Source organism: Pan troglodytes, chromosome 19 (assembly GCF_028858775.2).
Source record: "Pan troglodytes isolate AG18354 chromosome 19, NHGRI_mPanTro3-v2.0_pri, whole genome shotgun sequence".
Classification (NCBI taxonomy): domain Eukaryota; kingdom Metazoa; phylum Chordata; class Mammalia; order Primates; family Hominidae; genus Pan; species Pan troglodytes.
This window is the reverse complement of record NC_072417.2, coordinates 36124059-36151168: the sequence shown is the minus strand read 5'-3', so window position 1 is coordinate 36151168 and position 27110 is coordinate 36124059. Positions and strand designations below refer to the sequence as shown.

The window sequence follows — 27110 nt, the reverse complement described above, 5'->3', positions numbered from 1 at the left end:
GGAGAACAAGGGACTTTCCCGAGGTCTCATAGCTGGCTGGTTGCAAAGCCTCAACCAGCACTCAGTTTCCCAGCACCAGCCTCGGTCCGGACTCTTAGCGTCATTATCTCCACACCATCTTCTATTTTTTCTTCTCTTTTATTATTTTATTTTATTTTTTGAGAAGGAGTCTCACTTTGTCACCCAGGCTGGGGTGCAGTGGTGTGATTTTGGCTCACTGCAACCTCCGCCTCCTGGGTTCAAGTGATTCTCCTGCCTCAGCTTCCAAAGTAGCTGGGATTATAGGCGCGTGCCACCACGTCTGGCTAATTTTTGTATTTTAGTGGAGACGGGGTTTCGCCATGTTGGTCAGACTGGTCTCGAACTCCTGACCTCAAATGATCCGCCCGCCTCGGCCTCCCAAAGTGCTGGCATTACAGGCGTGAGCCACCGCGCCCGGCCTCACACCATCTTCTTGAAAATTGTCCCTCCTGATCCTGAGCCTCAGCTTCAGTCCTCAAACAAAAGCCTTGATTGGGTTCTGATCATGAGGCCGCCTCTGCACTTACTTTGCTGGCTGCTGGCTCAGGGCTCCAGCAAACAGTCCCAAAGCCAGTGAAGCTTAAGCCATCAACATGAGGAGGCGTTAACACATTGTAACCACCAGAGCATAGTCCCATTATGTAAGGAGTCCTGCTGCGAGGCCGCTCAGCTTAATGGAGAACATGAGACTCCAGGCAGGCCTGGGTTTGAGCCCCAGCCCTGGCACTTGGCAGCTGTGCTGCCATCATGACCCCTTTAGCCTCTCTGAGCCTCATCTTCCCTACCTGTAAACTGGGCACAATGGTAATCCCCTGCTACAGGTGGTGTGCAGATCATATAAGATAAAGAAGATGATGAGTCCCGCAGTGCCCTGGCGTGTGGTGGGCACTAGATCAGAGTTAGTTGGGGTCGTTGAGGGCTCTCAATTTTGGCACCAACACAGGAGGCCGGGGGTTCTCAGCTGGCCCCAGCATCTCAAGTTTCCACATAGCAAGAGCACCCAGAACCTCCCTCCACCGGGCCAGAGGCAGCCAGCATGTGCCTTTCTCTTCTCCTCAGCTCACTGCAACCTCCGTCTCCCAGGCTCAAGCGAATCTCCTGCCTCAGCCTCCCGAGTAGCTGGGATTACAGGCACCTGCCACCACACCTGGCTAATTTTTTGTATTTTTAGTAGAGACGGGGTTTCACCATGTTGGCCAGGCTGGTCTCGACCTCCTGACCTCAGGTGATCACTCGCCTAGGCCTCCCAAAGTGTTGGGATTACAGGTGTGAGCCACTGCGCCTGGACTTTTTTTTTTTTTTTTTTTGAGACAGAGTCTTTCTCTGTTGTCCAGGCTGGAGTGCAGTGACCCGGTCTCAGCTCATTGCAACCTCAGCCTCCTGGTTCAAGCTATTCTCATGCCTCTGCCTAATGAGTAGCTGGGACTACAGGTGCATGCCACCACACTCAGCTAATTTTTTGTATTTTTAGTAGAGGCAGGGTTTTGCCATGTTGGCCAGGCTGGTCTTGAACTCCCAACCTCAGGTCATCCGCCCACCCCATTCTCCCAAAGTGCTAGGATTATAGGCGTGAGCCGCCGGGCCCAGCCTCTTCTCCCCATTTGTTTCTCCTGTGCCAGACCCGCAGGTTCAAGGATCATACTTGCCTGTGTTTGAACATGGCTATGAGGAGACCTGTGCTGTCAGTGTGGGGGACCCCCCCAGCTTTCTCAGGCTGATCAAGCAGAAGTTGGCCATGCCGGCCAACAGTTGGTGGCATTCTTCCCATCTCGTGGGCCCACTCATGACAGAGCAGCTGTTACTGTCATGGTTATTTTATTTTTATTCCTCCCTCTGGGAGCCCAGAATCAAAGGGAAACATCAGCACTGCTGCCTCATTACAGAGAGCAGAGAAAGTGGGGGTGGGGATTGGACATTATCTCTTTTTTTCTTTTTTCTTTTTTTGAGACGGAGTTTCGCTCTTGTCGCCCAGGCGGGAGTGCAGTGTCACGGTCTCTGCTCACTGCAACCTCCACCTCCCAGGTTCAAGCGATTCTCCTGCCTCAGCCTCCCAAGTAGCTGGGATTACAGGCGCCCACCACCACACCCAGCTAATTTTGTATTTTTTGTAGAAACGAGGTTTCATCATGTTGGTCAGGCTGGTCTCAAACTCCCGATGTCAGGGGATCCACCTGCCTCGGCCTCCCAAAGTGCTGGGATTACAGGCATGAGCCACTGTGCCCAGCTTTTTTTTTTTTTTTTTTTTTTTTTTCGAGACAAGGTCTTTCTCTGTCACCCAGGCTGGAGTGCAGTGGCGCGATCTTGGCTTACTATAACCTCCGCCTCCCAGGCTCAGGCAATAGTCCCACCTCAGCCTTCCTAGTAGCAGGAACTACAGGCACGTACCATCACGCCTGGCTGATTTTTGTATTTTTAGTAGAGACAGTTTCGCCATGTTGCCCAGGCTGGTCTCGAACTCCTGGGCTCAAGTGATCTGCCTGCCTTGGCCTCCCAAAGTGCTGGGATTACAGGCGTGAGCTACAGTGCCTGGCCTGGATATTCTCATCCAGGGCCTACGGGCAGTCAGTGAAGACTATCTGGGGTGACATATTCATCTTACAGATGGGGAAACAGGTTGCACAGAGCCTGGAACTTCCCAAGGCTGTGTTGAGGCCAGACTAGAACCTGGTTCTCCAGGCTCCAGGTCTGAGGTCTTTCCCCTGTAGTCAGGAAGGAATCTAGGTTAGGACTCCAAAGTCCTCCTCAACCAGTGTGTCCATGTTAAATGCAGATTCCTAGGCCCCATTGACTGGCCCAGGATGTGGGTGGACCTGGGAATCTGCATCCTTAGCACGCTCCCCTAACCAAAGTTCTAGAATGACTGCTGTGACCTCTTTCCATTGGCCCCAGAGCTCCAGGCCTATGCTCCGGGACTCTGTGCTTCAATCCCACATTAAAACTCACCATTCAAGAACTGCAGCCCCTCAATACGGATGGCACCCTGTTAAAAAAAAAAAAAAAAAAAAAGAATCCCAGCCCCTGCTGGGCGCAGTGGTGCTCCTGTAGTCTCAGCTAATGGGGAGGCAGGAGGATCGCTAGAGCCCAGGAGCTCTGGGCTGTGATGCTCTATGTCGATCGGGTATCTACACTGAATTTGGCATCAATATGGTGACCTCCTGGGAGCAGGGGACCACAGTGTTGCCTGAGGAGGGGTGAACAAGCCCAGGTCAAAAACAGAGCAGGTCAAAACTCCCGTGTTGATCAGTGGTGGGATCGCGCCTACCAGTGGCCACTGCACTCTAGCCTGGGTAACATCATAGCAAGACCCTGTCTTTAAAAAATAAAAAAAAGAGCCAGGTGCGGTGGCTCATGCCTGTAATCCCAGCACTTTGGGAGGCCGAGGCGGGCGGATCACAAGATCAGGAGATCGAGACCATCCTGGCTAACATGGTGAAACCCCATCTCTGCTAAAAATTAAAAAAAAAAAAAAAATCAGCCGGGTGTGGTAGCACGCGCCTGTAGTCCCAGCTACTCGGGAGGGCGAGACAGGAGAATCGCTTGAACCCGGGAGGCGGAGGTTGCAGTGAGCCGAGATCACGCCACTGCACTCCAGCTTGGGTGACAGAGTGAGACTCGGTCTCAGAAAATAAAAAAAGAATCCCAGCCCCTGACTAATCTACTTCATTTACAGCGTTGCTTATCTGGTGCACTTGAGGACAGTGGGTCCCAGGGGAAGGAGGCAGAGACAGTGTCATGTTGTGGTTAAGGACATACACCCTGGACCCAGGCAGCCCGGGATTGATTCCTGAATCCGCCACTTCTAGTCCTGTGACCTTAATGTGTTTCTTCCCCTGTCGGTGCCTTTGTTTCCTTTCCTGTAGGTGGTGATGCCTTCCTCCTAAGGTGTTATGAGGATTAAATGAATTAGTAAAAAGTACTTAGGTTAGTGTCTATCGCATAGTTATGTGCTAAGTGTTAGCAGCTGTTACACCATTTTACAGGCTGAGAATGTTATGCAGAGAGATGCTGAGACTTTGCCGAGGTTATGCAGACTCTGAGTAGCAAAGTTGGTTGGGGCTTCTACACTCGTCCCACATAGTTCCTGCCTGGGCGTCTACCGCCTTCCAGTGCCAACCGTGGCTCCGCTGGTAGATTATAGCTTGGCAGAAAAAGACCCTCTGCACTCCCCCATTCACTCATGTACCTTCCTACACACTCTGGGGTTGGGGTAATTTCCCCAGTCCCAGTAGCCAGGAAGGCAGAGTCTATGGAAACCAGGTGGCCATACAGAGCAAAGCTGAGCTTCCCTTAGCCCTCAGAGTCCCTAATGGGGACCCAGGGATGCTACCACCTTGAGTCTCAAAAGCTCAAGCTTTATTATGTCAATTCTTATTTATACTCAAAGCTTATTTCCATTTTTCTGGACGAATTTACACTTCAAATCTCTGCATTTTGGTTTAAAGGAATGTTCTCAAACATTGGCTCTCCTGGCTCTTGGTGTCAACAAGACCACTTCCTTCCCTGTCTGGAGAAGAAAATGGAGTTAAGGCCCAGTGTCCTTAAACCATACCTCCTGCATCTAGCTCCTGAGTATTTCTTTCTTTTCTTTTCTTTTTTTGAGATGGAGTCTTGCTCTGTCGCCCAGGCTGGAGTGCAGTGGCATGATGTCGGTTCACTGCAACCTCCACTTCCCAGGTTCAAGCATTCTCCTGCCTCAGCCTCCTGAGTAGCTGGGACTACAGGCGCATGCCACCACACCCAGCTAATTTTTGTATTTTTAGTAGAGACTAAAATGGGGGTTTCACCAAGTTGGCCAGGCTGGTCTCGAATGCCTGACCTCAGGTGATCTGCCCGCCTCTGCCTCCCAAAGTGCTGAGAATACAGGCGTGAGCCACGGTGCCTAGCCACTTCCTGGTATTTCCAGAAAAAAACAGAAAGCGGTCTCTTCTTGGTACTCCCCTTCTTCATCCCTGCCCTCAGTCTTTCTCTCTGACTTAATTCTCTTCTCTGAGTGGTTCTGATGCTAAGTTTGGCCCAGGGACATGACAGAAGTCTACATCCCCACTGATCTCAGCCTCAGAATGGGCTTTGTGAGCACATTCTGAAACTCTCCACCTGGGGAGAGAGTAGTCCCAGCTACTCTCTCTGCTCTGAGGACTGAGGGACTGAGTGAGGCCATTCAAGCCTGTGGAGGGCCCAGGCACACACTGCCCCACTCCTGCCACCCACCGCTCTCCATCTCAGTGCCCGAGGGAGGGCAGCTCCATTACCGCTCTTTTCCTCTTCTCCCATCCCTGCTGTGATAGGATCTGCCCCGAGCTCGGGGCCCATTCTAATTAAGGTAACTGAATGCCCAGGCAGCTGAAACCGGCCTTTTGCAAAATAGCAAGTGGAGGGCCTGCCCTTGAGGCCCAGCCTGCCAGCTCCTGTTTGCCCTCGCCTGGTGTTCGAGATGACTGGGCCCTGCAGCCCCAGTGAAGGAGGGGCCTGGGAAGGGGAAGGGGACAGAGAGCAGGTTTATTCGGGGTGAGCTGCGCTGGTCCATTGTAGTTTGCACTCAGTGCTTCCAGGAGCTGGAAAGGCAAACAATAGATTTGGGTCACGAGGGGTTGGGGGAGGAGATGGTCAGATTTAGCAGGATTCTGATGCCAAGTAGCTGGTGCTTAGGGCTCTGGGCTGTGAACTTGGGACTCTTCTGATCACAGCCTCTGTCTCCCTTCCTCGCTTCCTCTGCTCAGACCCCCACACACATGCAAAGCTGGCCTCAGGCAGACACATGCCACCACTGTTCTGGGCTCCTTTCCTTAGATTCCAGAGGCCTGGGGCAGAGTGGAGAGGGCTTTGGTCCTGCATCCAAATCCTGGCTCTGAATGTCCTTGCGCAGGTTATTTAATCTTTCTGTGCCTCAGCCTTCTCATATGCGAAATGGGAAGAGCAATGCATTCTCTGGTGGATCTGGGTTGTGTGGGGCCTGAAGCTCTTACCACGTGTAGAGCCCTTTTTAAGGTAAAGAATTTCTGGCCGGGCGCGGTGTCTCATGCCTGTAATCCCAGCACTTTGGGAGGCTGAGGCAGGCGGACCACAAGCTCAAGAGATTGAGAGCATCCTGGCCAACATGGTGAAACCCCATCTCTACTAAAAGTACAAAAAATTAGCTGGGTGTGGTGGTAAGCACCTGTAATCCCAGCTACTCAGGAGGCTGAGGCAGGAGAATCGCTTGAACCCAGGAGGCGGAGGTTGCAGTGAGCCAAGATCGCACCACTGCACTCCAGCCTCGTGACAGAGCAAGACTCTGTCTCAAAAAAAAAAGGAATCTCAACATCTTGTGCAAAGTTTACAAACACTTAACCATGTGAACACACTGGCAGGGCCCCTCTGGAGCACGTGAGGGTCCTAGAAGCTTAAGCTCTGTTAGCTTCACAGTAAATCCAGATGTATACATGCCTACCTGATAGGACTGTGAGGGATTAAATGAGCTCATATTTGAGCTCCTAGAACAGTGTCTGGCACAGAATAAGCCCCTCATAAGTATTGGCTTTCATTCTTATTGCCCTCAGGGTTCCTGTGAGCATTAGACATTTGCAGATTGCCCAAGTAACATCAAACGTGGTGTGGGCAGATGCTGTGCACCTGACACATGCATTCATTAGCTCATCTAATATGTAGCGTTCACGATGGGCCAGGGGCTGTTCTGAGCACTGGGGAACCAATGGCCCCTCTTAAAGCTTTCGGTCTGGGAGGGGTAATTGGGCAGTTACTCACACACATAGGCAGGCCCAAATGGAATGAGGACAGGTGCTATGAGAAAACAAGGCAAGGCCAGGCACGGTGGCCCATGCCTACAATCCCAGCACTTTGGGAGGAGGATCACTTGAGCCCAGGAGTTTGAGACTAGCCTGTGCAACATAATGAGATCTTGTCTCCACAAAAATAAATTTAAAAAAAAATGAGCTAGGCATGGTGGTGTGTGCCTGTAGTCCCAGCTACTCAGGAGGCTGAGGCAGGAGGATCACTTGAGCTGAGGAGGTTGAAGCTGCAGTGAACCATGATCATGCCATGCCATTGTACTCCAGCCTGGGTGACAAAGTGAGACCCTCTCTCAAAAAAAAAAAAAAAAAGGCGAGACTATATCTAGGAGAAAGAAAAGATTTTGATTTGGGGCATAAGGAAAGGCCTCTTTGAGACATTACGAAAGAGTAGGGAAGAATTCTTATTCTCATTTCTGGTTTGCTTGCAGTTTCTGCATGTCTATCCGTAAGGCAATCTGGCATGGTGACATTTAATTAAAGCAACTAAACCGTTTGGCGGTCCAACTAAAATCTAAGCAAATATTGTCTCCTCTGAGCCTCTCAACAACTCTGAGATGAGTAAGCGGAGACCCAGGCAAGAGTGGCTTTACCTGAGCTGACATAAATACTAAATGAAGGAGCTGGAATTGAAATCTCCACCCGACTGCCTCACAGGTCCTTCCTTCACACCGTGTGCCTGACACAGAGCAGGGGTGCCCCTGCAGACTCATGTGACCTCATGACCTTCTCAGAGGCCACACAGTCTAATCTCCTCCCCTCTCACTGTGGGAACAGAGGAAGCCGAGGGCCTGAGAATCGCTGCTTCTGAGACCCATCCCACGTCCTCTGCCTGCCACTATCCAAGTGGTTGTGACCTCCCTGGGGTAGCAGAGTCCAAGAACAGTCAGTCTCCCAGACACAGGAAGCCCTCCTGTGGTCCTCAGGCACCTGCATCATGGGAACGCAGATCTGGCCCTCATTGATGCAAACACCAGCCCTCTCCTGGCTTTCTGCTCTACCCCCTGGCACATTTCTTCCTGGAAGGGTGATTGATGCTCTGCTACTTGTGGCCTTGGAGGTGCTCACAGTGAGAGACATGAGATGCCTTAAAACCATGAAGGTCAGAGTTCAAAAGGCAAGTAGGCAAGCAGGGAGAGCCCAAGTATTGGGCCCACAGAACTACAGTAGGGAAGCAGGCTTATATCTGAGCATCCCCACAGGCCTGGCAGAAGCAGGAATGGATGATACATGGCTCTCATGATCCAATGGAGGGAAGCAGGTGCTTAACACATGGGCTGGCGTGTGGCACCATGGGGATGAGTGCTGCTTAAGCACCTACCATGTGCCACCCACTCTGCTAGGTGCATGAAGCCAGTTACTGAGTGGGCCTCGTAACTGTCTTGTGTGGTAGGTACGTTTATCCCTATTTCACAGATGTGAGCACTGAGGCTCAGAGAGGCAAGTGAACATTGTCTCCTCTGTAATGACCGTCCCCTATAAACTCCTGGCAGGAGGGCCTTGCCAGCTGAGTCATGGCACTCATCATAAAGGCTTCAAGGAGGAGGGGAGTCATTATAGAGGAGACAATGGGCCACATAGTAGATGCAGTTTTCTGTAGAAGTTTTATTTTAAAAATCAATGTTATTGTTTTTAAATACAGAAACTTTTGATATTTCCATTAGCCCTGGTTAAAAGCTGAAGGAAATGTTTTAAAATCATATGTCATAAAAGTATGTCTGGGAAATGGAAGGTTTTTTTTTTTTTGAGATAGGGTTTCACTGCCACCCAGGCTGGAGTGCAGTGGTGCGATCATGGCTCACTGCAGCCTTGGCCTCCTGACCTCAAACGATCCTTCCACCCCAACCTCCTGTGTACCTGGGACCACAGGCACACACCACCATGCCCAGCTAATTTTTTTTTTTTTTTTGTAGAGATAAGATCTTACTATGTTGTCAAGGCTGGTCTCAAACTCATGGCCTCAGGTGATCCTCCTGCCTCAGCCTTCTAAAGTGCTGGGATTACAGACGTGAGCCGCTGCGCCCAGCTGGAAATGGGAGTTTTTTAAGTGTCCAGGATTATAATATTTGGTCACATATCAGTGCCGGAGCACTCATAGAAATGCACACATACTGAGGTCACAGGAACTAACTGCTTTAGACATGTTACCCCAGCCAAGCCCCCAACAACCTCGTGAGAGAGATACTATTCCTATCCCCATTTCACAGATAACAGGCTCAGCTGTCAAGCAGGTAGCCCAAGGTCACCCAGCTGGGAAGTGGCGGAGCCCAGCTGCAAAGTCAGGGCTGCTGAAGGGGAGAGAGATGGCCGTGTGCCCAGCTGTGAGCAGGCTAGAGGTGCTGGGGGACAGTCTGGGTGTGCACAGAAGCAGCTCCCAAGCTCTCGGTGCTAATGTGAGGATGAAAGGCCCCCACCCTGCTGCTGCCCAGTGGGAGAGCCTGACGCTCAAGTTGGCAATGAGCCTTGCAGGCTGGGCCTGGACGTGTGTCTGCAACAGGGAGCCTTTTCAGGTGGGGAGGCGCCCTGGCTGAAGCCCTCAAATGCAGAGTCACGGGGCCGGGCGCAGTGGCTCACGCCTGTAATCCCAGCACTTTGGGAGGCAGAGGTGGGTGGATCACAAGGTCAAGAGATTGAGACCATCCTGGCCAACATAGTGAAACCCCATCTCTACTAAAAATACAAAAAATTAGCCGGGCATGGTGGCGAGTGCCTGTAATCCCAGCTACTCGGGAGGCTGAGGCAGGAGAATAGCTTGAACCCGGGAGGCGGAGGTTGCAGTGAGCTGAGATCGTGCCATTGCACTCCAGCCTGGGCAAAAAGAGCAAAAGTCTGTCTCAAAAAAAAAAAAAAAAAAGCAGAGTCACAGAACAGGAAAGGGGCTGCTCACCTGAGGTCAGGTCCCCAGACCTTGGCTGAGCACCACCCTGGGCTCATAAAGAACCACTGTGCAGTGCCGCGTGATGAGTGCTCCCCCCATACCCAGCGCGGGGAACCTGGGGAGAGAGTGGCTGGTTCTGCCCTGGGGGTCGGGGCCAGCCGCAGGGAGCTGGCAGCCAAGCTGGGCCTTACGCGCTGAGTCATGGCACTCATCATAAAGGCTTCATTCAGAGACACGGCCACAGGCGGCCCCAGCGCTCACCATCCCTGGTCCTCACAACCGGCCCAGGATGAATCCCAGCCGCACACCAGGGATACACCTGCGCACAGGAAGACATGGTCCCTTCTCTCAAAGAATTGCGGTCTGAGGGGAGAAGGCAAGACCATGAACACCGAAATAAGTCAGTAGCGCCCATGCTGATAGAGAAAGTGCATCAAGAAGGCGAAGCAGAAGGGAAGACAGGGATGGCCATGGTGGGGGTTTTTCTCTAGGAAGACGGCCTCATGCAGGAGGTGACGTGAGCCGAGCCAGACAGAAGTGAGGGATGGAGGCCAGGCATGGTGGTTCATGCCCGTAATCCCAGTACTTTGGGAGGCTGAGGAGGGTGGATCTCTTGAGGTCAGGAGTTCGAGACCAGCCTGGCCAACATGGTGAAACCCCATCTCTACTAAAAATACAAAAATTAGCTGGGCGTGGTGGCAGGCACCTGTAGACCCAGCTACTCAGGAGGCTGAGGCAGGAGAATCGCTTGAACCTGGGAGGTGGAGGTTGCAGTGAGCCGAGATTATGCCACTACACTCCAGCCTGAGCAACAGAGCAAGACTCGTCTCAAAAAAACAAAAAAGAAAAAAGAAGTGAGGGATGGAGGCACGTGAGGTGGGAGAGTGGGAAAGAGCTTGGCTGTTTGGTGGCTGAGTGATGGGAAGGTGGAATGGAATGGAAGGAGGACCCGGGCAGAGGTTCTGAGAGCACAAGCAAGGAGTCTGCACAAGAGGCCAGGCAAGGGCTTTTAGCTGGGAAATGACAAGACCTGCCTGATGTTTTAAAAATATCCCTGGCCAGTCACAGTGGCTCACGCTTATAATCCCAGCACTTTGGGAGGCTGAGGCAGGTGGATTGCTTGAGGCCAGGAGTTCAAGACCAGCCTGGACAACAAAGCAAGACCCAGTCTCTACCAAAAAAAAAAAAAATTAGCTGGGCATGGTGGCATGTTCCTGTAGTCCTAGCTACTCGGAGGCTGAGATGGGAGGATCACTGGAGCCCAGGTGTTAGAGGCTGCATGAGCTGCGATCACGCCACTGCGCTTCAGCCTGGGTGACAGAGTGAGACTCTGTCTCAAAAAAGAGCCCCTGCAGCACCTGGAGGAAGACAGCACTGGAATTGGGAAGAGTTAGGTGGTTGCATTTGTCCAGGGAAAAGAAGGTGAGAAGGAGGTGGTCAGCTCGGCCAGGCTGCCAGGACTGCTGATGTAGGTGGAGGAAAGAGCCATCCAGGGCTATTCCATGGTTCTCACCTGAGCTCCTGCATGGAGGTTGGTGCGATTTGCTCAGCGGGCATGGAGGGAAACTTGACATTTGGGTGGTAAGCATGTTAATTTGAGCTGCCCACTGGATAGTCAGTTGAAGTCGTCTGCACACTGTGGTATGCATCCACATCCCCTTGAGGTCCAAGGCCACCTGCCAGAAGTGTTGGCTGCTGCAGACCGTCCCCAGGAGCCAAAGGGGCTGCCTTGCCCAAGATGACAGACCCATCCTGGGGCAGCCCTCATCTGAAGGCTGGTCCATGTGGGGACACAATGATTTTGCCCCCTTGCCTCTTTCTGGGCAACTTTGAAGGACTATCTTGGCTCCAGATGCCCTGGGGATCAGCTGAGGCTCATTGCAGCTGCAATGCAATCCGCTTCTCCCTCTGCCCATCCTGCATCCCTTGTGCCCTCACAGGCCAAGCCCTAAGACATTCCCCAGTCAACTTCCTCACAGGCAATTGGATGCATTTAGTTTGGAGCTCCAGGAAGAGGTCTAGGCTGGGTGGCAACAATGTGGGGTGGGGACATCAGCACTGGTGGAATTTAAAGTCTCAGGCTAGGTGAGAAGGGAAGAGGATTGAAGCACAGAGCATGCCAACCTTGAGAGCTGAGGAGGTTGGAGGGGTGGTGCCCTGGAACCAAGCTAAGAAAGGTTTAAAGGGACCAGGTGCGGTGGCTCACACCTGTAATCCCAGCACTTTGGGAGGCCGAGGTGGGTGGATCACTTAAGGTCAGGAGTTCGAGACCAGCCTGGCCAATATGGTGAAACCCATCTCTACTGAAAATACACAAGTTAGCCAGGTGTGGTGGTGCATGCCTGTAGTTCCAGCTACTCGGGGCTGAGGCAGGAGATTCACTTGAACCTGGGAGACAGAGGCTTCAGTAAGCTGAGATTGCGCCACTGCACTCCAGCCTGGGGGACAGAGCTAGACTCCATCTCAAAAAAAAAAAAAAAAAGAGAGAAAGTGTTTAAAGGAGAGATCCGGTGCCTGTAATCCTATCTACTTGGGAGGCTAAGGCAGGAGAATAGCTTGAACCCAGCAGGTGGAGGTTGCAGTGAGCCAAGATTGCACCACTGCACTCTAGCCTGGGCACGACAGAGCGAAACACTGTCTCAAAATACAAAACAAAACAAAACAAAACAAAACAAAAACAAAAAAAAACAGAGAGATTCACCTCACCAGGTGCTATGAGGATTGTTAAGGTAAGATGAGGACCCATGACACTCTAGTTAGTTCATTTCAACCGCTGTGGTGTTCAGGGAGGAACTTGAAGGAACGTTTAAAGCCAGGGGCATAATGTGGTGAGGAGAAGAACTCATAGAGAAGGAGAAATGGATGATTCAGAAGGGGAGGGCAGGAGCAAAACCTTGAAGGGGATGGGGTCCAGGGCCCACATGGAAGGGTCCATCTGTGAATAATGCTTTGTATCAAGAAGAAGGCAGAGTAGAGGCACCTGTGCAGGTTGGTGTGTAGACCTGGTGGGGAGGTCACTGGGCATGGCCACTGGCTGTGAGTGAGTGGTGGGAAGCAGTGCTGGAGATGAGAAGACAAGAAGAAAGGAGAGTCAGCTTAACCTGCAAGTCTCCCAGCTGCAAAGGGCACTGGTGTGCTTCAAACCTGACTCTGGGCTTCATTCACTGGAAAAAGCACAAAGAAAGACATTCTAAGCTGTCAAGACGTGGTAGGTTCAGCAAATAATACTAGTTACAGTAAAAAGATTTGAGCTGTTGCTATGCTTAAGCATTCGTCGTGCATTCTTTCATTTAACAAGCCATCCCTCAAAACCCCTGTGACACAGATACAGTTGGTCCTTATTACTTGCACATTCTGTATTTGCAAATTTGCCTGCTTGCTGAAATTCATTTGTAACACCAAAATCAATACTCGCAGAGCCTTTGTGATCATTTGCAAACATTCTCACGGTGGTGAAGATGTGAGTTGCCCAACGTGCATGTTCCCAGCTGAGGTCAAACAAGGCGACAAGCGGCCTTCTTGTTTCAGCTCTCATACTGTAAACAAGTGTCCTCTTCACGGTCTAGTTAGTGCCACGTTTTCTGCATTTTTGTGTTTTTTTTTTTATTGGCGATTTTGCTATTTGAAATGGCCCCCAAAGGCTGTCTAGTGTTCCTAAATGCAAGAAGGCTGGGACGTGCCTTGTGGAGAAAATAACGACTGAGTGTTAGATAAGCTTTGCCCAGGCATGAGCTACAGTGAGTTCAATGTTAATGAATCAACAATATGTATTAAATACAGTGTCTTTAAACAGAGACATGCTTAAAACAAGGTTATGCATTGATCGTTTGATGAAAATGTTGTGATCAGAGGCTCACAGGAATTGAACCAGTATTTCCCCTAGGGGCAATGGTTCAGTATTCACGATTCTGTGTTTGTAGTGACTTCATAGAGCATAACTACTGCAAATAATGAGAATCGACTGTACTTTTTTTTTTTTTTTTTGATACGGTGTCCTCCTCTGTCACCCAGGCTGGAGTGCAGTGGTGCAATCTTGGCTCACTGCAATGTCTGCCTCCTGGGTTCAAGTGATTCTCCTGCCTCAGCCTCCCAAGTAGCTGGGATTACAGTCACGTGCCATCATGCCCAGCTAATGTTTGTATTTTTAGTAGAGACGGGATTTCACCATGTTGGCCAGGCTGGTCTCGAACTCCTAACCTCAAGGGATCCACCCACCTCGGGCTCCCAAAGTGCTGGGATTATAGGTGTGAGCCACCGTGCCTGGCCTCGTGTGTACTATTAACTCTGTTGGTCACATAAGAAACCAAGGCTAAGAGACTAGACGAGCTACAGGTAGTAATAGCAGAGCTGGGGCTGAAACCTGGGCTGGTGGGGCACTAGGGGGCTTCACCCCATGAATGTGGCCTTGTGATCCAGTGGGGACCGCAGGGGACCTGGCCTGGAAGAAAGGTTTCTTTTTTAGGGCACCCCATGAGCAGCCTGTCTCCCCACTGCACTGGCTTCTCCAGTTTCTACGTGAACACAGAAGCTCCTTCAGCCCGCCTGGGCTGCAGCCACAGAGCTGTTGCCGGGCTGTGGTTTTCCCCTAAGTGGGTGGAACAGTGGCTCCGTGTCCAGAGGCCGGGCACCTTTGGTTTTCCTTTGCCCAGCCCAGCCCTGGCAGGGGAGGCACAAAGGAGGCATCTGTGACTGAGCACGGAGGCCAGCCAGTCTCCCGACACCAGCCCATCCGGTCTGCTGTGGCCTCCTGTTTATTCAGGGGATAAACTTGGGCAGGCCCCAGGGAGCCGCCCTCTCCCCAGCCCCACCACCTTCTCCACAGGGCAGAGTCTGCAGCCCTTCTTCTGTCTTTTGTGGGGTAGCTTGCGTGTTGTGGTTTGGGATACTTCTTCATCCCAGCATCACTGAGATAATTTAGGAGACAGTTGTGGGGGACTCTGCTTTCAGAGTGGAGTTACAAGCCCTTCAGTGCGTGTCCTTCCAACCCCAGAACAGACTCAGAGTCATCATCGTCCACTGTCATCCCGCCTCTCAGGAGGCCGCTAAATCTGAGACTAATGGCTGCCACCTGGAGTGTTCCTCAGGCAGGGAGCAACCACACGACTGTGAGGAGGGGGCACTTACCTGGTGGGGGGCTCAGTGCTCCCCTGTGGGGCTGAGGAAGGAGCCTGGGCTTGGGGAGAAGCTGGGTGCTCCCCGCCCACCCTCCTTGACCCATCAGATATAGATGAGAAGCCACGGCTGGGAGGGTGCGAAGCTGACAGCAGAGCCCCAGGTCCCCAGACAAGCTGTGGGGAGAAGAGCAGCGCGGGCGTCAGAGGCGCCTAGACAGGCAGCCGGCAGGTCCACAGCAAGGCTGCACCTTGTTCTTCCTTGGTCTCTGGGTGGCCAGCACTAGGTCTGGCCTGCGGTTTCTGCTCAGTGATTCTTGTTTGAGTAAATGAATGACGGGGTGAATGAATGAATGGTCTTGGTTCTATGATGGTTACTTTGGGGACGTTATTTTATTATACAAAACCGAGCCTCTCTTTTTTACATAGGATAACGGCTAGGTGCACAGTCTCTGGAGCCAGGCTGCCTGGGTTTGACTCCTGGCTCTCAACTTACTAGCTGTATGTCCTTGAATAACCTCTCTGAGCCTCAGTTTCCCCATCTGTAAAATGGGGATAATACCTGCCTCGTAGGGTTGTCGGGAGGATTAAATGAGCTCATATCATGTGAAGCACTAGAACGGAGCTTGTATATATTAAGTGCTATGTGGCCATTTGCTGTTAATACTTTTTTTTTTTTTTTTGAGACAGAGTCTCTGTCACCCAGGCTGGAGTGCAGTGGCTAGATCTCGGCTCATTGCAACCTCCACCTCCCGGGTTCAAGCGATTCCCCTGCCTCAGCCTCCTGAGTAGCTGGGATTATAGGCGACCACCACCACACCTGGCTAATTTTTGTATTTTTAGTAGAGACGGGTTTTCACTATGTTGGCCAGGCTGGTCTCGAACTCTTGACCTCAAATGATTCACCCGCCTTGGCCTCCCAAAGTGCTGGGATTACAGGCATGAGCCACCGTGCCTGGCCAGCTGTAAATACCTTTAAGATGAACATAACGTCTGCCTTCCGCGTGTGTTGGGAGCCTGGTGCATTGTTTGCCCAGGTGTGCTCTTCTCAGAACACTGATCCCTTGTGTTGTTAAATGTTAAATAAGAAGGGTCCTGTCCAAGCCCAATTGCCTTAAGGAAACCTGGGGTTAAAAGCTAGGGAGGCTTCTCTCCTGCAGAGGTGCCTGTGACATCTTCAAGAGGGAGTGAAGAACTTCACCGGCTGATTTGACCACAGATCAATTTCTTGCTATCAGAGTGGGATGGGGTTTCCACAAAACACATCTTTGAAGACAACAAATACTGCTTCCTTCCCTCCCTCCCTGGAGCCCTGGCCTCATACTGCTTAGCTTATCTGGTGGCAGCCAGGGAAATGGCAGGATGCATCTCCCTGGGCTTAGAACTGGGGCAGGAGGCAGCAGCCAAGTCAACAGCAGGTAGCGGCCAGTCCTCAGCTCTAAGCCAGCAGGTAGGACTGCAGAGGTGCATGTGGCAAATCACAGACGCCTGATGTGGGCTGCCACTGACTGAGACACTGCTGAGCTGGACAGCAGACACCTGCAACCCAAGGATGATGAAGAGGAACTTGAGGCCTTTAATTGCTCATGGTCTTCAATCGTCCTTACCAATTAGTTTCTGCTGCTTCCCAGGCAATTCCGGTTGCTGTAAGTAAGCCAGTGATGCAACAAGAGAGGCAGAAGGGAGTCCTGAACGTGGGCCAGATCTGGGTACAAATCTTGGCTCTGCCACCACTTAATCCTCTTGAGCCTCAGTTTCCTTATTTGTATCATGAGTGCAGTAACATCTACTCTACAAGATTGTTGGATTAAATTAAGAAATGAAGTGGCTGGCACATAGTTCATAGCTGTTATCAACAATAGGCTGCAGGGAAATGTTCTCTCCTTGGTTTCAGGGCCCTTGTCCAAGGTTCCCATTAGGTAGAGGAATTGTTTCTTCAGAGTTGAGATCTGATGTGTCTGGGAAGAGGGCAGCCTGACTTGAGAAGGTCTCTCACCTTTCAAATGCCCATCTCAGGAACTTCAGAAAAGGCTTCCGCTAATTCAAAAATCAAGTCCTCAGCTTTCCATTGTCTGTGGGTGAGGGATTCTCAGTCCCATTCAGGGCCCTAACCATTCCCCAGGTGATTACTGTGTGCCAGACATGTTAGGAGCTTAAGTCCAAAGACACCAGGGGCATGGACCCTGTCCTCAGGAATTGCAGAATGGTAGGGGACCTGACAGGAGGCCAATCCTGACAATTCAGTGTGTTCCTCTTAGTAACACAGCTTGTGATTGAGGCATAGAGATCATGAAGCCAAGGAATAATGTATTATCACTGGAGAAGACAGGGAAGGTATCACCTGGGAAATCATACCTGGGTGGAGTTTTGAAGGATGGATAGGAGTTTGCCTGGTGGACAGAGGAGGCCAAAAGTTTGGTACTAAAAACAGCACACCTACTCTACTCCCAACCACCTCCCTTTTCTAGGATTGGTGTGGGTCCATCTGCCGTTAGCAAGCTTTGTGACTATAGGTAAGTCATTTCTTCTCTCTAGGCCTGTTTCCCATTGGTGAAATGGGATCCCTTCCAGCTTTAATGCATTGTGATTTCATGTTTATATAGGCCTAGATAATTGTTTTAAAGTCCTCATATTTGCAAAACATGGGGCAAAAGTCTTTGACTTTTTCTCTTCTAACGCATCTCCCAGTCTTAGAAAGTTGGTTGTACTCTCTCCATTTGACTGAGGAGGAAACTGAGGCTCGGTGAAGTTACTTGCCTTTAGCCAATATGTGGCAGATCCAGGCCTCAAATCCAGGTCTTCTGGCCCTGAGTTCCACTATTTCTCCACTGCTCCACACGGCCTCTCACCCCACAAGCCCTTGGCGGCTGCACATAAATGATCCTTGACAGATTACTGCCTCACTCAGGCCCCTGCCAGATGTTACTGCTGACAGTTGGGGAGGAGGAGGAGCGAGAACATTGTGTGCCAGGATGCCAGGCCTCGGCCCTGAAGGAGGAGCTTATGAGAAAGAGGCAAGCAGGGAGGCAGCAGGTAGGACGTTGAGCATGGTCAAGAAAGGCTGTTTTGGCCAGAGAGTGGATAAATAATAAAGTCTGGAGTAGCAGGCAAGTGCACAGCCACCCTTTCCTGAAGCAAAAATTGGTGCCTAAATCCATAGTGAAAATAGTCCCCCTGGCCGGGTGCGGTGGCTCATGCCTGTAATCCCACCACTTTGAGGCCGAGGTGGGTGGATCGCTTTAGGTCAGGAGATCGAGACCACCCTGGCCAACATGGTGAAACCCTCTCTCTACTAAAAATAAAAAAATTAGCTGGGTGTGGTGGCACGTGCCTGTGATCCCAGCTACTCGGGAGGCTGAGGCACGAGTATCGCTTGAACCCAGGAGGCAGAGGTTGCAGTGAGCCGAGATCACGCCACTGCACTCCAGCCTGGCGACAGAGCCAGACTCCAGACTCCGTCTCAAAAAAAAAAAAAAAAAAAAAAAAGAAAGAAAATAGTCTCCCTGCCTCCAGGGTCTCTCTATGCCCATACCCTGCTTTGTTTTTCTTCAGAGCACATATTATATATGTCACTCATTAATTTATTGTTTCATCATCTGACTTCTCCCACTAAAATGTCAGCTCCACAAGAATCAACCAAGACTTGGTACTGATCAAGGCTGTGTCTACAACACCTAGAACAGAGCCTGGCACTAACTGTTTTGAACAAATGAAGGAATTAATGAAGGAATGACTGAAAGAATGAAGGAATGAATGAAAGAATGAAGGAATGAATTAAAGAATGAATGAAGGAATCAAAGAACAAACGATCCCTTCACCTGTGATCATATCAGCACCTACTGTTGTCAGCAAGCCTTTAACAAAGCAGTTCCCAAACTGCTGCATCAGAATCACTGGGATCTTTAAAAACTGCCAACACCTGGCTTCCACTGTGACATTTGGATTAGGTTGCCATGGGGTATGTGATTGACATTTTTTTAGGTTCAAGTGATTCCAAGCATTTTTTAAGTTCTTCAAGTGATCCTGATGTGCGGTGCAGTTTAGGAACCACTGCTTTAAAGGGTTGTCCACTCCTGAAAAAGGGCAGTCCACTCCTACAAAGCTTCTAGCTGAGTTAATAGCCAATCAGAGACATGGGTAGTGGCAGGCAGGGTGGGACCTCTGTGCTGCCCAAGTCTGGGAGGAGGTGGGGAGGGTGAGGTGTTTGGGGAAAGGAGAGTTGTTTTTGCTGCCTGGGTTTTGCTGTCTGGGTAACTCTGATGTTACCAAGAGTAGAGGAAAACGAAGTTTTTCTCCTTGCCCTCACCCAATTCAAGTCAAAAGAACACCTTGCTGGACTTCCTCCTCCCCTGCCACCTCCTCTTCTTGGATGACTGAATGAGTCAGGGGGCTTGTTTGTTAGGGAGGAAACACTGGTTTTCTCACCATTTTCCCCCTTTCGTTGAGCTTGAATGAGTAAGAAAACCCATTGTTTATACATGCACAGGTTGACACAAATAGAGCTTGGAGCTTCTGAAGACTCAACCTGGGCTCCAGAGTCAATAAGACCAGGTCCCACCCCGTCTGCACAGCATCCAGCCAGATGTTACAAGAGAACCCAGCCCCAGGGGCAGGCTGGTGAAATCATCCCGGCCAGTGGACAGTCACCAACACCGGAGTGTTTGCCAAGGGAAACACCTTGTTTCCACAGTCCAAGATCCTCTCCTGGGCTGGCACAGAGTTGCAGAATTGGAAGAGACCTAAAGATGTGCTGTCCAGCTAAAAGCTCTTCCAGGGGAGGAGTCTGAGGCCCAAAAAGTTAGGGAGAGCCCAGAACCCAGGCCTCCTGCATCTTCACTGGGTTTGGTGGGAAGAGGCAGAGGAAGGAGTGGTCAGAGAAGATGCCAGCTTAGTGCAGACCCCTAGACACATCCCCACTGGCGAGAGAGGGCTTTTGGATCCAAGAGTCATTCCCATTTTTTTTCTAAATAAAAAATTGGGGGCCAGGTGCGGTGGCTCACGCCTGTAATCCCAGCACTTTGGGAGGCCGAGGCGGGCAGATCGCTTGAGGCCAGTTCAAGACTAGCCTGGCCAACATAGCAAAACCCCATCTCTACTAAAAATACAAAAAGTTAGCTAAGTGTGGTGGCATATGCCTGTAATCTCAGTTACTCAGGAGGCTGAGGCACAAGAATCACCTGAACCCAGGAGACAGAGGTTGCAGTGAGCAAAGATTGCACCACTGCACTCCAGCTTGGGTGACAGAGGGAGATTCTAAAAAAAAAAAAAAAAAAAAAAAAAAAAAAAAAAAAAAAAAGAAAAGAAAAAAAATTAGGAATGACTTTCCTTTGGGGTCAAGAGGCCTCTGCAGTCTCAGAGTCCTGCCTACTTGCTTGGTAGTCCCTTCCCTGCAGTCTCAGAGTCCTGCCTACTTGCTTGGTAGTCCCTTCCCTAAGCCACTGCTTAAGTCATCAGATACTGAATTTACCACCTGGGATGAAAGCTGAGATTTAAGAGTTGTAGCTGAACTTCCTGAGTGTGGAGTCAAAGGACCTCTGAGAGAGAGGTGAGAGAGGACAAGTACTTGTGGTAAAGTCCTAGCTAGCTGCCAGGGGGGCTTTTCCACACATAGAGCCCCAGCTGGGCAGAAATAATGTCCTCTGGCCGGGGGCAGTGGCTCACACCCATAATCCCAGCACTTTGGGAGGCCGAGGCGGGCGGATCACGAGATCAGGAGTTCGAGGCCATCCTGACCAACATGGTGAAACCCGGTCTCTACTAAAAATACAAAAATTAGCCAGGCGTGGTGTCATGCGCCTATAGTCCCAGCTACTCAGGAGGCTGAGGCAGGAGAATCGCTTGAACCCTGGAGGCGGAGTTTGCAGTGAGCCGAGATCATGCCATTGCACTCCAGCCCGGGTGACAGAGTGAGACTGCGTCTCAAAAAAAAAAAAAAAAAAAGTAAAGAAAGAATGTCCTCTGTGTGTGCATTGACAGAATCAAGCCCTGCTAAGATGGACCGGGTTTGACTGATGCTCACAGTCCTGATTAATGACTGGTGTCCACCTTGGAGAGCACTAGACTGAGAGTAATGCAACCTGGCTCTACTCCTGGCTCCACCACTAACTGAGTGTGCTACTTGTGAGGGGAGATGCCATTTCCCACCTCTGGGGCTCATTCCCCTGTCTGGGAAATGGTTATACTATACCAGTGATTTTAAACATTTTTAAAGCCATAGAACCCTTTATTCACATGAAGTTTCATACAGAAGACAGCATGTACAGCAGACAGAAGTGGAGCTATTTTTATGGTTCCCCTGGAGCACATCTTCCCTTTTGCGAAGTCTCCACAGAACCCTGAGGGTTCCAACAAACTCAGTTTGAGAACAACTTGCCAGACTTTTTGTTTTAGCTCCAATACTATTTATGTCAGCTGTTGTTCGTTCACTTGGCTAATATTGGTTGGCATCACTTGCTTGGCTAATGTTAACATTAGGTAATGTTCAGAAGGGTTCTTTTCTCAAAATAATGATCATGAAACCATATATATATATTTAGCCAGTCATTCCACATGGCCCCAAACATGTGCAGAATGTTGCTTCTTTACACCATCCAATGTTGAGCTAACTCTTGCATGGTGGCAGCGAAAGAAAATAGACACAGAGAGGCCAGGCATGGTGGCTCATGCCTGTAATCCCAGCATTTTGGGAAGCTGAGGTGGGGGGATTGCTTGAGCCCAGGAGTTTGAGGCTACAGTGAGCTATGATTGTGCCACTGCACTTCAGCCTAGGCAACAGAGCAAGATCTTATCTTTTTTTTTTTTTTTTTTTTTTTTGAGACAGTCTCCTTCTGTCACCTAGGCTGGAGTGCAGTGGCACAATCTTGGCTCACTACAACCTCCACCTCTCAGGTTCAAGTGATTCTCCTGCCTCAGCCTCCAGAGTATCTGGGATTACAAGCGCTCGCCACTACACCCAGCTAATTTTTGTATTTTTAGCAGAGACAGGGTTTCGCCACGTTGGCCAGGCTGGTCTCGAATTCCTGACCTCAGGTGATCTGCCCGCCTCGGCCTCCCAAAGTGCTGGGATTACAGGAGTGAGCCACTGCGCTGGGCCTGACGTTGTCTCTTAAAAAAAAAAAAGGAACCTCACAGGTAATGCTAAGAGACCAGGGTACCTAACTCAAGACCTTCCTTCCCCACATCCTCATAGGTGGTGCTATGCTCAGAAGGCAGGATTATATTTCCTATTAACTCACTCTTAGCCCCCGTTTGAACCAAGGACACTGAATCCTAGCCTGTGTTAGAGCCCTCAGATCCCATATTCATCCTGTGTCTAATCTCACCCATCAGATACAGTCACCATCCCCACCCCACCCCCCACTGGACTATCATTGCTTCTCTGAACCCTGCTGGAAAGTGTTAGCCCTTCCCTCAAAAGTCAGGGTCCTAAATTTTCCCTCAGGCTGCCTCTAATCCTCACCTCTATTCCCCTCAGCCTCTTGCCATAATGATCATTAGTAATAGCTACTGTTTATTGGTTACCTGCTCTGTGCCAGGCTCTGTTCTATGTATTTTACTGGTCCTGATTATTTTGATCCTCACAATAGTTCTAAAATACATACTATTATTATCTCCAATTTAAAGATGAGGAAATTGAGACACTGGGACTTAAACTTGCCTACGTTCATTTAGCAACAAGGTGGTAAAGCCAAGATATGGCCCTTGGCCCCGGCACCCATGCACAGAACCAGTGCGTCAGACTGCAGCTCACTCATGCTGCTGGTAGTGACTAGGAACTGCCATTTATTGAGCACCTGCAGCATCTTAGGCATTGCACTAGACACTTTATCATTTCATTGAAACTTCACAACTGCAAGAGGAAATGTCTTATTTCCATTTTCTAGAGGTAGAGACTGAGGCTCCAAAACATTGACTTCCCTTGATAAGTGGAACTGGGCAGGCTTCAAACCCAGGAGTGTTCAATGCATCTGTGGCCTTTCTCTGTCACTCTGCTTTTAAGGACAAGTACCTGCAGACATTCCCCACTCCACTACCTTTGAGAAAAATAAAGAAGGACCTACTGATACCACCCGTTCCATAGAGCTCTTGAGAAATGTCGCTCAGGCTGCCCATGGTGGGGACAGGGAGGGGGCTTGACAGGCCTGACTTTCTCCATTGACCTTCTCTGGGAGAGAGTCACGACCAGAGAAGGGATGATCACCCTTGGTTTCTGCTTTTCTTTCTTGGTTCTGGACGATCCTGTCATGTGACCTGCTTTGAGCCTAATAATCCTTAGGGGCAACATCGGACTTGGAAGGCAAGAAGGGAAACCAAGATAGAACCCCTGGACTCAGCCACATCCTAAAACCTTTTGGGACACTGCTGAGCTTAAGGTCTCAGGGTGGAGATGGGAAGGCAGATAGAGTGGGCCCAGGGTGCATGGGCTCAATCGCATACCACACCTTTGAGGAGTGCCTAAAATTAAGTGTAGTCACTGTGCTAGGGTGTACAACATCCTGTGAGGTACCATTCCCATCTTACAGATGAAGACATTGAGTCTTAGAGAAGTAACAGAACTTGTCCCAAGACATCTGGGAAATAAGACTCAATTCAAACCCAAGTCTGTTTGATTTCAAAGCCAGTGGTATGATACACCACATAGGTACTCTTATTTTTTTTTTTAAATAGAGACAGGGTCAGCCAGGCGCAGTGGCTCACGCCTGTAATCCCAGCACTTTGGGAGGCCGAGGCAGGCAGATCATGAGGTTAGGAGTTCAAGACCAGCCTGGCCAATATGGTGAAACCCCGTCTCTACTAAAAATACAAAAATTAGCTGGGCGTGGTGGCACACACCAGTAGTCTCAGCTACTTGGGAGGCTGAGGCAGAAGAATCACTTGAACCCAGGAGGCGGAGGTTGCAGTGAGCCAAGCTCACGCCACTGCACTCCAGCCTGGGCAACAGAATGAAATATAAATCTCAAAATAAATAAATAAATAAACAAATAGAGACAGGGTCTTGCTGTCAACCAGGCTGGAGTGCAGTGGTGCCATCATGGCTCACTGCAGCCTCAAACTCCTGGGCTCAAGTGATCCTCCTCAGCCTCCCAAGTAGCTGGGACTACAGGTACGTGCCACCACACCTGCCTAATGTTTTTATTTCTAATTTTTTGGTAGGGATGGGGTCTTGCTGTGTTGTCCAATCTGGCCTCAAATACCTTGCTGTGTTGTCCAAGCTGGCCTCAAATACCTAGCCACAAGTAACGCTCCTGCTTTGGCCTCTCATAGGCACTGGGATTACAGGCATGAGCCGCCACATCCAACCAACATGTGTGTTCTTTATGATACACCACAGTGCTCCTGTGTGTTAGAGACTGTGGGAGCGGACACAAACAAGAGAAACAGTCTGGCCTCTGCACATATATCTCTGAACAGCAAGGCATACTTTCCGAGGAGAGGGCTGGGGCAGTGGAGTTTCTCTTGGGGCCACAGCTCTAGCTCCTCTCTTAGGTGGCTCTGGCCAGGAGGCCCTCCTCTACCTAATGCTGTCCCATTTGGAAAGTTCCCAGCAGTTCTGGGAGCCCCAGCGGCTGCTTTGCCTCAGAGACAAGCCCTGGTAAACATAGGGGCCGCTGCGAATTTACTGGCAGGAGAGACTGAGAAGGAAGTTGACAGCCAAGAGGCAGAGAAGTGGGCAAAGCTGGTGCGTGTGTGCATGTGTGTGTGTGTGCCTGTGTGTGTGTGTGCATGTGTGGGTGTGGGTGGGTGTGTAGGGTGGTGCAGGACCAAAGCACCCAGATGCCCCACTGGTCCTGCCCGTACCAAAGTGCCGTTGCCACTTTGTTGGCCAGTGAAGACTCAGGGAAGGCAAAGGTGGCTTTGAGCCAGACAGGAAGATAAATCTCTCCCCTCACTCAAGTTATATAGTGCAACAGCAGGTCAAAGGGCAACCACATTTGCAATATTTGCCGCTTTACATTCATCTCATTTTTGTCTTTTTAAAGTCCAGGGCATGGTTAAGAGTGATGGGGGGTTGGGGAGTACATTTTTAAACATTTAATTTTTTGTAGAGACGAGATGTCGCTATGTTGCCCAGGCTGGTCTCAAACTCCTGGCCTCAAAGATCCTCCGCCTCGGCCACTTTGTCTGAGCCACTGTGCCCGGCCTGAGGACACATGTTTGACATAAATAGTATTTACTAGCATTCAACAGGAAGGGTCCTCTCCTTTTTTTTTTTTTTTTTGGTTCTTTAGTTCTCGTTGCCGCTTGGTTCTTTGTGTTCCTGGGCTGGTTATGGAGATGGTTCCGACTTCACATGAAAAGGCTGGAAAAGTTGTGGGTAGGACTCTGGATGAAAGTCAGCCTAGGCGCCCCCGGACTCATTAGGGGGTGGAGGCGGCGGCGGACCGTGTGGGGCGGGGTGCGCAGTGTGAGCCGGGGAGCGCCGGCCGGAATCTCACAGTGCGGTGACAAAAAACCGTGAGGGTGGCGCAGAACGGGCAAGAGACTACAGCGCCTACCTGGCAGGGGCGCGAGCTCACACGCCGACTCCTGGAGTCCCGGCCAGGGCTGCACTGAGCTGGGCGCGCCCAGGCGAGCTCCACCTCCGGAGGCGGGGCCGGCCGCGCGGCCATTGGTCGGCGCCCTGGAGCCACCTGCCCCTACCTTGGGGGCGGGGTTACCTGGGCCCCGCCCCGCGGCTCGGGTTCCGGGGCCGCGTCCCTGTCCTCCGCCCCCGCCCCCGCCCCGCCCCGGCGCGAGGCCCCGCCCCCGAGTCCCGGGGCCTAGGCGCCTCGTGATGTCACCGCAGCTTGATACAAAGAGCCCTTCGGCCCACGCGGGTCTCCCGGCAACGGGCGGGGGCGGGGCCGCGCCTTCCACTGGTGCCCAGAAGTGCGAGCGGCAGCGGCGCGGCCGCGATTGTTCCTGCGCTTCGGGGCTGCCCGCCGCGTCCCCGCGCGCCGCCGACCCGCGCCCGCTGGCTTCCGCGCCTCTGCCGGAGAGCGGCCCGCGGATGCGCACCCCGCCAGCTCTCGGGAGCCAGGTAAGCGGCGGCCCCGGGGCTGGCGCTCGCAGGGCTCCGGCGACGCGCACCTGGCTCGGCCCGGCCCGCGGCCCCGGGAAGTTGGCGGAGAGCGGACTTGGCCTGGGAGGTCGGGTTACCTGAGCCATCTCGTTCGGCCGCGAGTAGAAGCCGCTGCCAGGTGCGCGGGTGGCGGCTCCTTCCCCAGCGCAGTTCCAGGAAGTGCTTTTAGTGGACTAGGAAGGGGGCTCGTCTGCTGGGGCGCCTCCCTGGGGACCCGACGGCGCGCCCCACCTCCGGCCGCAGCGCCCCTGCCCTCCTGCTCTTGCGGGATCGGCGTGGTACCCAGCGCTGTACCCTTGGGCCGGGTCCCCGAGGGGGCTGAGCGCCGCCAAGTTTTTCTGTAGCTCTTGGCGGCTGCACAGAGCCTGTTTCCTGGCTTCCCCGGTCCCTCTGGGATGGTGGAGGTGGGGAGTCCTCGGGGCCAGCCCAGGTCGTGGTGTGGGGCCGGGGCCCTGCCTCTCCCCAGCCGAGAAGCTGCAGTGGTGGGAGGTGTGTTGTGGCCCTTGAGGCGGCCGGTCTGGCCCGGTGGTGGGAGCTGTTGGCACAGCCGCTTCTCTGTGCGGGCGACAAGTGTCTCCAAGGTCCTGGCGGCGCAGTCTCTGGAGAGCGTGTCTGTGCTGTGGGGAACTGGGTTCCGACACAGCCCCGCACCCTACTCCTCGCCCGTGCAAACTCTCCAGTTCCTCCTCTTTCCCTTTTCCCTCACCCTGCTCTCCCACAGAGGGCTGGAAATGACACCTCACTCGCCCCGAGGGCCATGCCAGTTTTCCTTGACTGACCGATTTTCTCAAAGCAATGTGAGAGGTCTGGGTCCTGTCTCTGCACTTAGCCTCCACCAGGTCTTGGAGTGGCAGCACCCTGGGCTGGTTCCTGGTGATCCACCAAACTTCTGCCCTGCCCTGCCAGAGCAGGAGGCAGGTGGCATTGGCTTGGGCTTCTGGGACGCTGAAAAGCAATGGGGCAGGCACATTCCTTAGAACATCCCCAGGTCCTGGCCCAGCTGAAAGGTGGTTACAGTGGTTGCTGGGATGGGAAAAAGGAGACTCAAAGGGGTCGGAGGCAGTACTAATTGTGTGCCACTAGACCTCTGCAATGGGAGCGCTCTCACTCCCCCCCATATCCTCCCCCCACCAACTAGCCTTGCGTTGGTGGAGTGCCTGAGTCGCTGCCTTTGACTGGGGTCTCCCCCAGGTGCTGGCACCCTGGCACTGGCCCAAACCTTACCCTGCTTTCTGGCTTTCGGGGACTGTTGA

The 27110-nt window shown here is 51.7% G+C and overlaps 1 protein-coding gene across 4 annotated transcripts in view; it reads left to right on the top strand.

Annotated features, from left to right (window-relative positions):
- Positions 1–27110, top strand: part of RAB11FIP4 (RAB11 family interacting protein 4) — a 146287-nt gene that overhangs the window by 70678 nt on the left and 48499 nt on the right. Inside the window, exon 1 of one of the 4 annotated variants that reach the window (XM_003953074.5) lies at positions 25440–25815. The exons of 2 other annotated variants lie outside the window; for them this stretch is intronic. In XM_003953074.5, the coding sequence (XP_003953123.2) occupies positions 25570–25815 (246 nt within the window). In that variant the 5' untranslated portion in view covers positions 25440–25569. Of the gene's footprint in view, positions 1–25439; positions 25816–27110 lie in introns of those variants that run through there. One more of the 4 variants, XM_016932061.4, reaches the window with a different exon arrangement.